The 16,620-nt window shown below is 34.1% G+C and overlaps 1 protein-coding gene, 1 non-coding gene and 1 pseudogene across 2 annotated transcripts; 1 reads left to right on the top strand and 2 right to left on the bottom strand.

Moving 5' to 3' along the window:
- Positions 1-12,688: 12,688 nt before the first annotated feature.
- LOC132266367 (ATP-dependent Clp protease proteolytic subunit-like) lies at positions 12,689-14,852 on the bottom strand. Its single transcript, XM_059767220.1, has 4 exons — positions 14,849-14,852; positions 13,757-13,838; positions 13,569-13,676; positions 12,689-12,914 (listed from the first exon to the last, which is right to left on the bottom strand). The coding sequence occupies exons 1-4, from the start codon at positions 14,850-14,852 to the stop codon at positions 12,689-12,691; spliced, it is 420 nt and encodes a 139-aa protein (XP_059623203.1).
- On the top strand, positions 14,457-14,537 carry TRNAL-CAA (transfer RNA leucine (anticodon CAA)). The gene has a single exon. It is a non-coding gene; the product is annotated as a tRNA-Leu (tRNA).
- A 69-nt stretch (positions 14,853-14,921) lies between the features above and the next one.
- LOC132266366 (protein Ycf2-like) overlaps positions 14,922-16,620 on the bottom strand; it is a 2,935-nt pseudogene continuing 1,236 nt past the window's right edge.

The raw sequence follows: 16,620 nt of genomic DNA, 5'->3' as shown, positions 1-16,620 counted from the left end.
TTAAAATTGAAATTTATATTTTAATTGATCTAGAAAAATAGATTTCATCAATTATATTCCATGTTTGTTCTTGTTGTATGAATTGATAAGTTCAGAGATTTGATTTGATTATTTTATGAATTGTTACATGTTTTAAATGATGTATTTTTCATATTTGTATACTGATGGAACCTAGAAACATGCCTTAGAATACTTAAACAATAAAGATTTAAGTTTGTAGTAGAATTCTGGGTTGATTTACGTAACAGTGCTCGGTCCGCTATTACAGTGCTCGAGCCTTGGATGAAAAACTCGAGCCTGAAAGGAAAAGCTCGAGCAATTGAATGAAAAGCTCGAGTCCGAAAGGAAAAGCTCGAGCAATTGGGTGAAAAGCTCAAGCCTAAAGTAGGATGCTCGAGCTTGAAGCAAGGTACTCGAGCAATTAGGACAAAAGCTCGAGCCTTACCTGGAGAAGTTTCGTAAACAGCGTTGTATTACTTTTTATTGAATTTAAGGAGTCCTAATCATCAAATAAGGACTAGGAATGAGTTTAAATGAATTTTAAACAAACTTAAATATATCAATGCATGCTATTTGATTCTTTGAGGAATGAATGGATTTAATCTTTAGTTTGTTCTAATAATTAAGATTAAATATATAGCATGAATTGTAGATGGAGAATGCTTACTTGATTGTATAATAAAATATCAGTTTGTTTAAGATTCAGTATGTGTAGGATATGTGATGTAGGAAGCTTAAATAACTTTATAAGTCATTCATATTTTGTGATAACATGATATCATATTATTATGTTTATTCTGGACTGTGATACCCCAGGATTTCCGGATGCGGGTTGGTCAGACCCACGCCCGATTACCCAAGGATATCAAATCAATTAATAATAAACGAACACAGAATATAATTAAGAAAACAGGAATAAATAAATTGCTAAAAAGAAACTAGAATAGTAAACCCAAAACTGAAAATCTCAGAATAAAATGTTTATGAAGAAAGTATTAAACTGATACATCCAATTTCTCCAATTCTAATACAACTCGGGAATCCATCTGGTGGACCCCTAATAAAATCAACACTGAGAAATGAACCACCGGAAAGGAAACCAACGCTAAACCATACAGGAACCACCTACGTCATCGGTAGAATGAGTAGTCGTATCTGCTCAGCACGAACAAGCTCTAAGACTCGATACCGTCCGTTACCTGAAAAATAATAGTAGGTCAGGCCCACGAACAAGTTCTATCCTAACTATAATCCAAACAGAGACCCGATACGCAAATACATCATAGATGTCTCAACCATATCTATATAGTCCGTAAATAGATATATACATATAACCACACTACAGGACTCTCACTAGGCTATGCTAAGGGTCTCAACCTAAATAGAAGGCAACATGCAAAGACGCACCTGAGTGGGCATAACTACTTAAACCTAACAGGGTATACCTCAACCAGCATAGCTAGCTACGCATCCTACTCCATATACGCTCCCTAACCGTCAAGTATGAGACTCAAGCTCAGACCGCGGTACCATAGTTTATATATATAAATTCCATCCAATCCAATGTAGTGCTGCTCAACAGTTCATTGCCATGACACGACATAAAATTAGGATTTAAATGTTTTACTTAAATCCCTATCCATTCTACTAACAGAAAATATAAACAGCCATCCGTTATGTCGTTCAACTGTTTTAGTTGACTGGACATGCATCCATGTAGGATTTAACTATTTTAGTTAATCCATTCCGTATGTATGATTGGGTTGGAATTAGTGTTTTGATCTAATCCGCCCCTCCGTATGTCACCGTCCCATACCGGTACATACATGCAAATGATCTGTAAATGATGCAACATTTTATGCAGTACATCAAACACATCCATATAATCCAAATAGATAGTAAACAGAATTTAAACAGTTCATCATCTATAATCCAGAATCCATCCACGTAACTTAACAAGATAAGGTTTAATAGTTTATCTAGTTAATTATCCAGCATCCATCCAAGTAATTGACAGAAAATATATATAATTAATTCTTTAATTAATTCTAGGCCAACATCCAATTAGATTAACAGAACCTAAGTATTAGTTCAGCAATCTAAGTCCAAACTATAACCCAAATAATTGTAGGAAGATGTTTAAAGGTTCAGTAGTTTAAATCCAAGAGTTAAACCATGTATTGTTTAACAGTTCAACGACTAACATTCAGAGCATGAATAGATCAGTTTTAATAAAATAATAACTCTATCATTCATATAAGTAAGTTTTAAAATCATAATATTGTCCAAGAAATTGCTAAAATTAATTCTAGCAATTCAGTTCCTTTTATCCATCAATAGCATGTTAGGTTACATCTTTGCATACTGTTTTATTGTTTTAGCACCGAGCCATAAACTATACTACAAGCCCAATTTGTTAATTAAAAGACTCCCTCATACATCTAAAATTTAATTTAGAATCATATTATAGCACACTAAATTGTCAAATTAAAATTAGACAATTTAACTTCCTTCCAGCAGTTAACCGCGCACCAGTTGTTAAATAGCGCACTGTTAATTCCATTAATACAAAGAGGGTATTTTATGCAATACAAAACCTTAATTACATCCTAAATTAATTATTGAAACCCCCATTAAAGTTTTAAAACTTTTCAGAAACCCCAAGAGCCTAAACAGTTTCTGAAAACTTACAGTACGCTTCAAAATGGAAAGAGCCTGCTCTAAAAAAAAATAGAGCAGGCTCAAAGTGTTTGGAGCCGCCTCCAAAACATTTTGAATCCGCCTCCAAAAAGGGAAAGCCCACTGTTCTGCTTTCTTCTTCGTTTCCAATGATCTGCTTCGACCCCGGCCACTTTCTACCCTTCAGTTGGTTTCTAAAACTGATCCTAAGGGTCTTATTAATACCAAATAGCATCCTAATGGTTTGATAACACTATTGGAAACAATTACAGAGACTAATTTGCAAATGAACTAATTACGCTTTAGGAACAAAACTGAAACTATTTTGCAATAACAGTTCCATTCCAACCCCTCTGTTCCTCTTCACTACTGAATTTAGGAGTCCTATTTAATCCCAGTATCATCCCCATGATTTATTTGCAGAGGTTAAAGGCAATTACAAAAACTACAATTTCTAATAACATAACATGCTTAAAACAGAAAACTGAAACAAGACTTGCATGCATTATAACAGAGTTGGTTTTTAACATGTAAAGATCTTCAATATACATATAGTAAGCATGTAAAATCCAATTAATAATTACTTAAACCCTAGAGACTATCCAGGTGCACAGAACACGAGCCAACGGGAGAGAGAAAGAACAGAACTTGCCTTGCAGTTTTTGGAACAAAACCATGTCGTCGTCTTCCTAAGTTTTTCCGGCGATAACGACTGCCGTCAAGGACTCCCCTGATCTGGTTTTAACTCTTGAATGGCCCTCAACCTTCCTCCTTGGATCGGCCTAATTCGTTGGCCAAAACCCCAGCTTATTCTCTCACAGTTTCTCTCAAAACTCTATAAGACTTCTCTCTGCCTCCACTGCTCCACGAACAGAGTTCTAACCCTTGGCAGATAATATAAGGTTCTATATATATAGGTTTAAGACAAACCCTACTCCTATTGTTAAACCTACGTCTCATAAGAAAATAGTAATAATAATATTAATAAAAGAAAACCTAAAGCATAATACAAATATTAAAGTCGGCCCATAAATATATGTATATAAAATTCATCTATACTATATATATATATAAATAAATTAACTACTCTTATTAATATAATTATTTACTATACTAATAAATACCAAATCCCTAACTATACATATATACTCATATCCAAATATAAATATGTACCAATATCCATGGGTAATATTTGTACCCTTTTTACACCCTATCCAAGTAGTCCATTACTATATCCAAATCCATCCTTTCAAACATAAAAATAAAACAAAATAAAAATACACATCAAAGTCAAGGTAAAACAAACTGCATTCAACACTTAAGCACACACAAGTTAAAACAATTAATTCACTTACACATCCAACAGGAAAAACCATCTAAACATATAGCCACGTAAGCACCTAAAAATAATAAAATAAATAATAAAAACAATGAAATGAATAATAAAATTCCAATTATATCCCTTTTAAAACTAGGGGTATTACATGGACTATTTGATGTACTTCTTTAATTGTTATATCAACTGTTTGATTATGTGGATGTAGTGCACCAGTATGGGATGGTGGCACTCTAGAGATGGATTAACTTATCAGTTAAGTCCTACCTAGTTTATAAGGGAATAGATTAACTAAAATGTTAAGTCTTACTTATATTCGTGTCAGGTCAACTGAATAAGTTGGATGATACATAGTGGATTAATTTAGATTGGATATATATATAGACATATGCCATGATATGAGCTTGAGTCTCAAGATATGTTGATAGAGTGCGTATATTGCCAGGGACGTGTAGCTAGATATACTATGGTTGTATGCCCTGGTAGGTCTAGGTACTCATGCCCACTATGTGTGCGTTTTTGCATGTTGCCTACTATTTAGGTTGAGGAAACCCTATAATCTAGTGAGGTTCCTTTAGTGTGTATATGTAGTATGGACTATATATGTGACGGCCCAAGTTTTTTTCAACCCGGTGCGTCAATGATGACCCAAAAGTTAACCCGATAACGGATTCGAAATGCGGAAGCAAAAGATGAAACCATAATCCTTTGAGATATAAATCATCTCTAAGACACCAATGTGACATTTCATGAAGTCACGGAAGTTAGGGAAAACGAAAACGCAAACGAGAGTCAATACGGGCTAAATCAGTCAATGAAGGGCAAAATGGTCAATTCATATATAAAAGGAGAAAATTGACTCTAAAAATGTCAAACAAGGTGAATACACTAATCTAATCATTTCACAACATTCCAAGAGGTTCCAAGAACATTGGCCAAGAATCCCACAAAAATGCCCTTCCCCAGTTTAAGCGAAAACTGACTCTACCTTACTAAAACATGAATAACTAGCACTGTGATTGGAATCTGATAATGGCATAGGTACCATTGGAAATATGACTCAAAATTATTGAGTTTAGGCTTAAGATTCACCACATTTGGATTAGAATCGAAGAAGTTATGACCCTTTGAAGTTGGAACTTCAGTGTTGAAACAAATCCTGGAAGGTAGGTGTATGAGGGCTATTTCGGTCGACTGAAATAGAGTTTCGGTCGACCAAAACTCACAGAAACTTTGGTGAAGTTTTTTTTTAAGGTAAGGTTGGTTCGATAAACCGAATTGGGCCATCGGTCGACCGAATTGGGCCATCAATCGACCGAAATGGTCCTGACCAGTGAAAAAACCTACTGGAATTGAAGATTTACTGTACAATGAAGCTTCCAAAAGCCATCGGTCGACCGAAATGGAGTTTTGGTCGACTGAAACACCTCAAAAACCTGTTGTAAGACCTGCTAAATGCCCAATGTGTTGAGGTTTAACCCATGCTTCAAATCCCCTTATGAATTGGTTCAAAATGAAAGTTTAAAACTGATTTTTCAATGAAATTTGAGTATGTGAGCATGTCAACAACCTTTAAATGAATAAATGGATGTATTACAATAACTTATGACCTTATACATGTTAATTATAAAGATTTCACATGTCAAATCCCTAAAGTTGGATAAAATACATTTTTGTAACAAAAGTTGATACCAAATGAACACAAGTGCTAAAATAAACATGCTTGGCCCTTGGCCTCATTGCTTACACGCTTATAATACCAAAAGTAAATGCTTAAGTATCATTACATATCAAAGTAGCTACATTAGCTTCTAAAATACCATACATCTATGGTATACAAAATATGTTATCCAAAAGTAAAGCATGCTAAACAAATGCATGCCCATATACAAAAATGCTTCAAATGGCTCATGAGCCTCTAAGGATGATGAGCATCTAAGAACATGGTCTCCTTACCTGTAAAACAACCCAAACCACTAGGGTGAGTTATCAAGTTACTCGTAGGAAGAAGCATATGCGTATACCCTAAAGTTTCAATATCATTGCAAGATTAATATAGACGAATACAAGGGAGCATTCCACTTAACGTCTATGTTCAAGGTATTCTAAGGGATCACCTTAAGCTAATGCAATGATTCCATCATAACATAATAACAATATCAATGTACTTAACAACATAAATTCGCCAATAACCAAAATCACAAGTCATAATTAAACATTGGTTGTCAACTTGGAAAAGAATGCGAAATCAATTAGTGGAATACTTGGACATCAAATCTCAGATAAAGCCAAGACCTAAACGGTTATTCCGGGCATTAACCCGCTGGGAATACCACCCTAGTGCGCATTATAAATGGGGAGAAATCATACCTCCCGCACTAGAGCCAAACTCACAAAGAATCAAATAAATATTCTGAAGCTATACATTCATAGGTTCTACTCTTGATCCTCCTACACACTCTCTAGATTCAAAATATTAAACCGAATATAAATACATAATTTTAAGGAGAAAAAAAATTCAAAGAAGTTTGGGATTGGCAAGATTCAAATCATCTCGTGCCATCCTATAAAAAAAACAAATACAAATAATAAAAGACGAATTTCCATTCTTTTCAAAATAAATAAGTAAACCACCTTTGTTTCAATGCCAAAATAAATTCGTATGTTTTTAAAATGATTTAGGTGAAAAAATTGTAATTTTTCTATGAAAAAGATTACAATTTTGTCTCACAACTTTGAGATTGTGACGGGTTTATGTCTCTCTCTAAAAAAAAATCCAAACAAATTGTAACCTCCAAAATATTGGATCAATCCGTGGATGCATTCATGTTATTTTTCATTACATTTTCATGTTTGACCTATTCTTAATATTTATTACTTTTATATTTCAAATTATTTTTAAAAATAAATTATAATTGTTACTTTTAAACTAATAATTAAAAAATCCAAACAAATTGTAACAAAAAAAGACAGACGTTTTTGACAAATAAAAAATGATATAGTCATAACATATTAAGCATCTGTAGTGTGTACTGATTTTTCATTTTACATTTTATTTTATAAAATAACATTTGTGATTTTTATTGTTTTTTCTCTTTTTGTCTAATTTATAAAAAAATGATATAGTCATAATTATGAGTTTTTGTATACAGCTGCAAAAGCAATGCAAAATATTTGACATGTTCTCTTGATCCAAATGGGTGGGTTTTTAGATATAATAAATAGGCCTACTAAATATGTATACATAGTACATTGGTAGAGTAAGTGGTATGGACAAATATGACATAAATATGTTAGACACGTTAAATTTTAAAAAAATAAAATATGGGCACGACTACATAAATATAAATTTTTATTTATATTCATGTATTGAGTAATAAAATTATAAAACTTTAATTCATTTTTAATTTTTATACTAAGAGTTGTAATGGTTTTTATATCACATATGCAATTATTTCACTACTTTATTATAATAGTATTTTTATTTTAAATAAATATTATTTAATATTTTGTTTGTTAATTTTATTTAATTTAGACTTTCTACACCATGTAAATTCAAATGAGCATCAAGAGCAAGATGAGTCACACGGCATTTGTGGTTTATTCATGTGCTTTTAGAAATAGAATCTATGCATTTGGCAGTCAATTACTCTTTCCGTTTCAAAACAAGTGTCATATTATTTTCTTTTTTTTTGTTTGTCCCAAAATAAATGTCAATTTTTATTTTTTAAACAATATATTTTACATATTTATATATATGTCTTTTGTCCACTTTCATTTTTCAAAGAATATATTTCATATATTTTTCAAGATATATATACTATGACAAGTACTTAAAAAAAAATAATTATATTACAATTAATTTATAAATTTTTCTAATTTTTATTACATAGTTTAAATTCGTCCTGAACGTTTAAATTTTTAGCTCCAACCCAGTACAAGGGTAGTTTGTTTATTTTGTCTACAACTTAACCTTTTTATTGATACATCTTGTCAAACTTTATAGCACCATCCACGTTTTAGTATCCAATTGAAAGCTCTTTAAAATTGAGAATTAGTGTAAATTATATACAAAACAAAGAGTTTTTCTGTTAAAATTTGGGGTGTGACAAGTAAAGTGTGAATTATATATATATATATATATATTTGATGGAACTTATTTATTATTGCCACTGAAAAATATTGTAACTCTATACATGTAAATATATATAAACAAGGTACACCGTATCAGTGAGGTGACCATACGGCCCGGATAAAAATACCATTACATATCAAATTGATGACAGAAGTATAGATTTTATTTCTGTCAAAGATGTAATTGACTGCCAAAAACAAAGATTCTATACCTAAAAGTTGGATATTTAGGCACATGAATAATTGTGTTTGTGTGTCTACGTTCCGTCAAATCTTGGGTCTTCTACCCACTCTTCAACAACCACCTGCAATTTGACTGTAAGCATTGTAGGAGTTCGATTCAATTTCTTGGTATTTTTTTGGGTATCAGTATCTATTAACCACACAATTTAAGTCGTCTCTCTCACAGTTAAATGGGCTTGTTGTGGAGAGGCTGAGTAGGAAAAGGAGGGACAAAGCTTCCCTACCGTGAAGAAAAGGGATCAAATCTTAGAACTTTCAATTAGAAACGAGGCGAAAGGAATTTTGAAAAAATCTGGCTAAGCGAAAGTGGTTACAGTGGCTGACTCTGTGACCAGTGGCTGAAAAGTGGGGAAGATGAACAGTTGCAGACTTAGGGAATTGGGGAAGGCTTCGGCGCCAAAGGTGAATGAATATTGTGGGTCTTTGGGGCTACAGTGGCAGAAAGTAAAGATTTTATGAAGGTTTGACCGGGTTTGAAAACATTCGCTCAATTTTGAAAATGGTTTCAAAATGATTTGGCTTCAAAATTTTCAGCAATTTGGCTTAACCGTGGGTGGGTGAGACAAAACCAACTCCTAAACTAGGGTTAAGTAGAATGTGACGTGGCAAAAGCTAGATTATAAAAATTTTGGACTGCATGAACTAGAGGAATTGTGAAATGGACTGAATCCGTGCCCGTATATTATGAACATGAGCACCAAATTTGTGTTTTACTTCATTTATGAGAAAGTCAACACAATTGACTCGATTTGTAGATTAAATGTATTCTTTATGTTAAAAATATCAAAAGTTTACTCATTGATTTTTTTTTTTTTTTTTTTTTTTTTTTTTTTTTTCAGTCATGTGTTGTAAATTACTTTTTTATTTCATGACGCAAATCAAATAGCCATAAATTAATAATAATAATAATAATAACAGTGGTTTGTAACACAAGAAAAAAATACAACATTCTTATTTTGTATTTTTTTTTTTTAGTTGGTATACTCACACACATGTTTTTATTGAGGATCGAACCTCTAATCTCACTTTTGTTAGTATTTTTATTAAGGCTCGAACCTTTAATCTCATTTTTATTAATAAGAGTTTGGTACGATTAGATCAAGCTTGTTGATACAAAGCTCATGTTTTGTTATATGACATAGACATATATGGCAAGTATATTACTAATTTAATTTTTTTTAACTAATATTTTAATAATAAAAAACGGTTTCCCAACAATTTGGTCACAAACTGAACTAAATAACTTCTTAACCTTTTTAAGTTGTTATGGTTGTAGTAATTGTATTCCAGCTCGAAAATATTTAGATTCAGAATAAAAGACAAACTTCAAAAGTGGATTATATTCGAATTGATTCAAGTTGACCTCAAAATTGGGGTGGTGGATGGTATTTGTAACTTTAATTAATAGGAGTATATATATATATATATATATATATATATATATATGGTGTGTACTAGGGGACGAGGCAGGAATAATGGTGAACACAAAAATAGGGGCCACCATGAATCTATTCACTCTTTGCTTAGACCAGTTCTTTTGTTACATCTGATCTACCTTAAAAATTATTTCTTCTGTTACATCTGATCTAGCTCCAGCTTGTTTTTGCTTTAAAGAAAAATATGAGTGCCAAAAAGTCATCAGAGGCACTATCTCGTTGAAAGGTTCTATACATCTGTCCTTTCTCAACGCATTTCTTTAGCCAAAGACTCCGTTTTTTCCTCTTTCCGGATGATAAATATTTCTCAGAACATGGAGTGTGAATCAAACCCATGTTTGAATTGAAATTGAGATACTGATGCAAGTTCTTCCCTATATATAATTCTGATAAGAACCCATTTATTGAATTATTGAAATAGAAAATTTAGGAAGAATTAGGTTGGAAGAAATTTCCTATCCTCCGTATCCCCCTTCCTTTCAAAATACAAAGATGGAAATCGTTGAAATATTTCTTTGATTGAAAGAGTATTATTCATATATTACATTATTCCACTAGAATCCGATGGAATTTCGAAATGAAGATATTTTTATTTAAAATAGTGAAAAACGCTTTGCAGAACGATCTATAAAAATTGATACAGTTTGATTCCGCAACTCAATTAGTAGTACTTCTAGAGTCCACTTCTTTCCCATACTACGAGTGAAAGGGAAAATGTAAAGACTACCATTAAAGCAGCCCAAGCGAGACTTACTATATCCATGTGAATTATGTCCCCTATCTTTATGAATATGAAGGAATTATTCCATTATTGCTCACTAATAATAGTGGAATCAATGGCGCAGAGTCAAAAAAAGATTCTGACCCAACACTATTGATGAACCAATCCAATAAATCTACTTCTAATAAATTTCTATATAATTTCTAATTGGGAAAGATTAAACACAAGCAAAATACGCAGTGACATCCCAAGGGAATGTTACTAATGGAACATGTAGGAATAATAGGAACTGTTCTTTTCAATCTACTATTGATCGAATGCCTGAACACTCAGAGACTCCCGTGAGTACGTATATTCTATAAAGCATCTTCCGCCCCTTCCACAACTACTAATTTTAGTAGATTCCCTATTCGACTATCCAATCTAATTCAACAATGATGAGCTACAACAATGGTTAAAGAGCCCAATTTCTGAGGCTCTTTAACCATTGTTGTAGCTCATCATATGTATTCCAATCTGAACCTCAAAAGCGGATTGATGTTTTGTTCGAAAAATATGCGAATCCAGATTTGATTGTCGTGTCGTAAGAAAAAAAAGAATCGGGAAAAAAGAATAAAGCTTTTTTTATTGAACGTGTTCATTCATTTTGACTACTTTATCATATTTTATCATATTCATTTCTACTCTACCTCCCGGAGTTCATTCTCCGGGGAACTCTGTTTAAACTATTCCGGTGAATTCCGCCCAATCTACTTATTTTATGATCTCATTGGAAATCATATAAAGACAATTCCTATTTAATATAGCGACTTGTGCAAGTATTTTATGATTAAGAAGCAACTGTCTCTTGTACAAATCGTGTATTAATCTACTATAACTATAAGAGACCCCCCCTTCATGAATTCCTGCGTTTATCCGAGTGATCCACAAACGACGAAAATTTCTCTTTTGCCTATCTCTATCCCTATTAGCCAAAACCAAAGCTTTTATTTTCTGTTGAGTAATAGTTCGAGTAAGTCTTGAATGAGCCCCCCGAAAGCTTGATGCAAATAAACGAATTTTTGTTCTACGTCTCCGAGCTATATATCCTCGCTTAATTCTGGTCATTGAATAATTGAAACTTTGACGAATAACTAATTGATTTCCTTTCTTTCAGTTATTCTTTTCCCCCTTCCTAGCCTATTAATAACAAAACGGATTTTTTCAATGTATAAAATAAAAATTCCAATGGCTTTGGCTACTATAACCTTCCCGACCACGATTTTTTCTAGGCATTTCACCTAGAAATAATCAATTGTGTTCTCCTAGGTATCAAAAATATAGTAAATAAATAAAGTAGTAAATATAAATGGATAAAGAAATAGTGGGTTCCATCGTTTCTATGGTTACTTCTTAAACGGTGAGGCCTTCTCTATACACCGGAGCCCCTTACTTGATTTAATCAATGTTATTGGTAACTTGTACAGTTCACACTCTTTGGCTCTACCCATGAATTATCCAGTACTAGGTCTTTCACAATGAGATCTACCTATACAGTAACGGTATTTAATTATAAAAGTTAGCGGGGTAGCTGACCCTGTAAGTCCGTTCTTGCAAGAGTGGGAACCTAATCTTTCTGTTTTTTAAATTTTAAATAGGATTTTCCCCGCTTAATGAATAACCATTTGTTACCAATGGGGAATTGCTTTTCATTTAAAATAGAGGTGATTGGATTTGCACCAACGGAAACCATAAATTTCATACACAATAGAGGGATACGATAGATTTTTTATTTTTAGATAGCAAATGGAGTTCTTCCAGTCTATCCTATTCATCGGTACTGATCGTTGTTACTGGAAAATTGGTTTTCTTTCCTTTGTCCCAGCCCATGATCTGAACGAGTCGCACATACACCCTAGTACATGTTCCTCGACGCTGAGGGCATCCCCGAAGAGCGGGGGATTTTGTGACATTTCTGATTGGCTGTCTTGTATTTCTAATAAGTTGTTTAATGGTTGGCATGTTGAATCATATACATAATGGGCTGGTTTAGATCGATCCTAACCGGATGATTATGAATTACTTCTTTTGAATAGAATATTAAACCCGGCAAGAAAATCAAATCTTAAATCGCGGATTTGTGTGAAATCTGTGCTATTTTCATTCAACCGCTACAAGATCAACGATTCGATAAGCTTGGGCTTCTGTTGCTGACATAAAAACATCCCTCTCCATGTCTTCAGATACAACCCATAAGGGTTTGCCCGTTCTTTGTACATAAACCCTTGTGAGGGTTTCGCGTAGTTTCAGCAGTTCTTCCGCTTCCAGGATAAATTCTCCCGTTTGTGCCTCATAATAAGCACTCGCAGGTTGATGGATCATTACCCTGATGATATAACATAATAAAATGTTCTTCTATCTCACAGAGAAAAGAAAGAAAGATAAAGAATAACAAGAAAAAAAGAAGTTAGAATTGAACAACCGTACGGGCATCTTTTGCGCATTGCATACGGCTTTACAATATATAATTGACCCTTACCCTCCATCGAAAAAAGATAAAAAAATCGGATCTATCAGATCTAGATCGGTAAATGATCAAATTACCACCTTTTTTTTCGGAGAAGTTAAAAAATACTATGATGGTTCCGTTGCTTTATATATTTATTATTATTATTTTGTCTTTGATTTGTCTGTGATTCAACAATCCCAAAGTTTCTTTTTGATCTGATCAAATAAAATAAGGAAAAAAGACTCTTCTTTTTTTGATTTTCGCACTCTTTCATAACATAAGTATTGTTAAGAGCCTTCCGGTGTGAAAACAAAAAAGTTTGTGACGCTGAACTGGACTCTCGATAGATAAGATAAAATCAGAAATACTCTTTATCTCATACTACTCTCTCGATACATAATCTAATGTTTTGAAAAAATAATAGAAAAATTTTCTCATATCAAATTCGAAGTGCCATGCTATTATTACTTAATATTCATATTTCATATGGCGAAGGCATAGTCTTCTTTTTTCTCTCAAATAAAAACAAACCTCATTGGCGCCAAGCGTGAGGGAATGCTAGACGTTTGGTAATTTCTCCCCCGACCAGGATAAAAGATCCCATTGAAGCAGCCATTCCCATGCATATTGTATGTACATCTGGTTGCACAAATTGCATAATATCAAAAATAGCTATTCCGGGTATTACCCATCCGCCAGGAGAGTTTATAAACAAATACAGATCTTTGGTATCATCCTCGATACTGAGATATACCATAAGACCAATAAGTTGATTCGAGATCTCGCTGTCAACCTCTTGGCCTAAAAAAAGTAATCTTTCTCGATAAAGTCAGTTGAGTAGGGCAAAATTGTATCCCTTAGGAACCGTACATGCACCTTTTGACGCATACGGTTCAAAAAAATTGCGAAAAAAACGAATCAATGTGTAGATTCCGGTCCTTTTTCTTTTTTCATAGCGGGTTCTTTTTCACTTCTCCCGAAAGGGCTTCTTTTTCTTTTATTTTTCGATAAGGATGGGTTTTTGTTCCTTTCCTTATAATATAAAAAAGAATTCACTAAACTTATCGAATTAACTTCTCATTGATGTATTATTTCATCGAAATCCAATCCAAATCACGATGTCATTTTCTTGTTCCTGAATGGGCCTCTTCAATCTTTCTAGGTCTATGATCTACTCCGGGTAAAGATCCGCCCGATTTCTATTTGTACATATAGGACAAATGTTCCCACTACCACTTCTTTTTGCTATGACTCCCCTTTTTTTTCAATTCATTTCATGCTTTCCGCCAAACATTTTATGTATTTCTCTAAGAATCCAAATTGATACGTTGGTGCCTTACCCATTACATTGGTATATGAAATAGGGGACTTCACACTAGATAGATATCATATTCATGGAATACGATTCACTTTCAAGATGCCTTGGTGGTGAAATGGTAGACACGCGAGACTCAAAATCTCGTGCTAAAGAGCGTGGAGGTTCGAGTCCTCTTCAAGGCATAATATTGAGAATGCTCATTGAATGAGCAATTCAATAAGAGAGCTCGGATCGAATCGGTATATCAATACCGATTCGATCCGAGCTCTTGGAATTGGAATAAGTTCGGCAGCGGATCACGAAATCTTGGTGATCTTGTCTATCTAATGAACGGGGAGTCTGCTTTAAAATCGTCCGCCCTGCACCCACCCCCCGAGTATATGCTTCAATAGGAATCACACAAGGGTAGATTAAAAACCTCTGGTAAAATGCCCCCCCGTAACCCAGCAGATAAAGTACATTACATAGTCTGTTTTAGGGATTGGCGACTTACCCATTCCATGACTTTGGCACTGGACGTTCCCAAAATGGGTATTATCGGGTCGGGTGAATGCAATAATAGACGCCTGTTGGCATTCCAGCCTTCTTTCTCCTTTCAGGGCCTATCCGAAAGAGAATCCAGTACTTTTTGGTCGTGAATATCTGAACTGGTTGTTCACTGTTCAAGAATTCTTGTTTAGGCAGTTCATACCATCCATACATAGTGTTTTGATCTAAGATTTCAATTCTTCCATGTTTCAGCAGTAGCATATTGTTCTATGGAGCTAAAGTCCAAAATATGGAAGAAACAAGTTTTTCCACGACTCTACCACCCAGTCAATTCTGTTCCGCTTAATCCCTCTTTCATGGCCACATATCTTTCCGGCTAAGGAATGAGAAATCTTTCTCCTGTTACATGAATCCAATTTTCATTTTGTCCGGGAAAAGCCATCTTTTTCTCAACAATGTCTTTGTCATTTGATCCAATAGCGTTCCGTTAGATAGGAACAGATTTGATAAATACTGATAACTCTCGGATAGAGTATTAGAACGGAAAGATCCATTAGATAATGAACTATTGGTTCTAAGCCATCTCTGGCGATTAATCAACAATTCGAAGTGCTTTTCTTGCGTATTCTTGATAAACCAGCGTTTATATATAGATGTAGGAGGATCTGTTTGGGAAGTAAGAAGCCCCTTTGACATCTCTTCATTTGCAAATAATTCTCGATGTGAAAACATAGAGACAAAGGGCCAATCTTTAAATAGGAAAAAGAGTAGATCCGCAAGGTCCCAAATGAATTGGCTTATTCGAAAAAGGCCTTGTTGTTCTTTGGAAGATCTATCTCGTGTCTGGTACTACATGGTTCCACTCTGTAAGAACTCCGAATCATTCTCTTGAAGCTCATCCTCTTCATCATAAATGATCCGCTTGCCCCGAAATGACCTGGACCAATAGGGAAATCCCAATTCATTGGGCCTTTCGATACAATCAAATAGAAAACCCCAAGGGCGCCATATTCTAGGAGCCCAAACTATGTGATTGAATAAATCCTCCTCTATCTGTTGCGGGTCGAGGGCTCCTTCTCCTTCCCCTTCTTCAAACTCCGATTCGTCTTTTTCATAGAGAAATCTCTGATCAAGGATAGAACAAGATCCATTTTTCATCATATCTAAGGGATTCCTTGATTCAGGCCGAAGAAGCAACGTCACTCGATCATTATCAAACTAACTGCAATATTTTTTTGTCCGTGAGGATCCCGCCAGAGCGCCTTCGACTTCTAATATGCCATGAACTAAATCAGAATCATTCTCAACGAGTCCATAAGAAGTGATCCCATTTTTTTCATCGGGTCCGGGTAGAGACCAAAGATCTTGAGCGACCGATCCGGCAGAACAACTCAAAAGATAAAGAAGTATCATTAATTTCTTCATGCTCGTTCCAAGTTCGACGTACCATTTGTACAAATAAGAATCCCCTTCGTTACATGATTTCTTCTTCATATAGATAGATATAGGATCTATGGGGCAATTACTTAGAAATACATTTTGTGCGACAGCCCTTCCTATCTGATAGAAAAGGATCCCATGATCCTGAACCGATCTTACCTGGGATCGCAAATCCCAAGTTTGTTTATGAAGAACGGATCTAATTGTATTATTGTCTATAATTGATTTCTTCTGTGTAATACTAATCGATAGAGCCTCATTGGTAAGTGCTACAAGATCTAGTGCATTGGAACCCATGGTTATGGACCCGAATCCATTAGTATGAAACATTTTCTT

Source organism: Cornus florida, unplaced genomic scaffold, assembly GCF_030987335.1.
Source record: "Cornus florida cultivar Cherokee Brave unplaced genomic scaffold, ASM3098733v1 CherokeeBrave_3.0.0_Hap2_Chr07, whole genome shotgun sequence".
NCBI lineage: Eukaryota > Viridiplantae > Streptophyta > Magnoliopsida > Cornales > Cornaceae > Cornus > Cornus florida.
Note: the sequence above shows the minus strand (reverse complement) of the source record. Positions and strands in the feature narration are given on the sequence as shown.

What these genes read in the sequence shown, in the direction of transcription:
- LOC132266367 (XM_059767220.1), bottom strand. An exon ending in GAGGATGATACCAAAGATCT is followed by an intron (nt 13,677 to 13,756) that starts GTATTTGTTTAT and finishes TTGTGCAACCAG; the next exon opens with ATGTACATACAATATGCATG. An exon ending in TCACGCTTGGCGCCAATGAG is followed by an intron (nt 12,915 to 13,568) that starts GTTTGTTTTTAT and finishes TTATATCATCAG; the next exon opens with GGTAATGATCCATCAACCTG.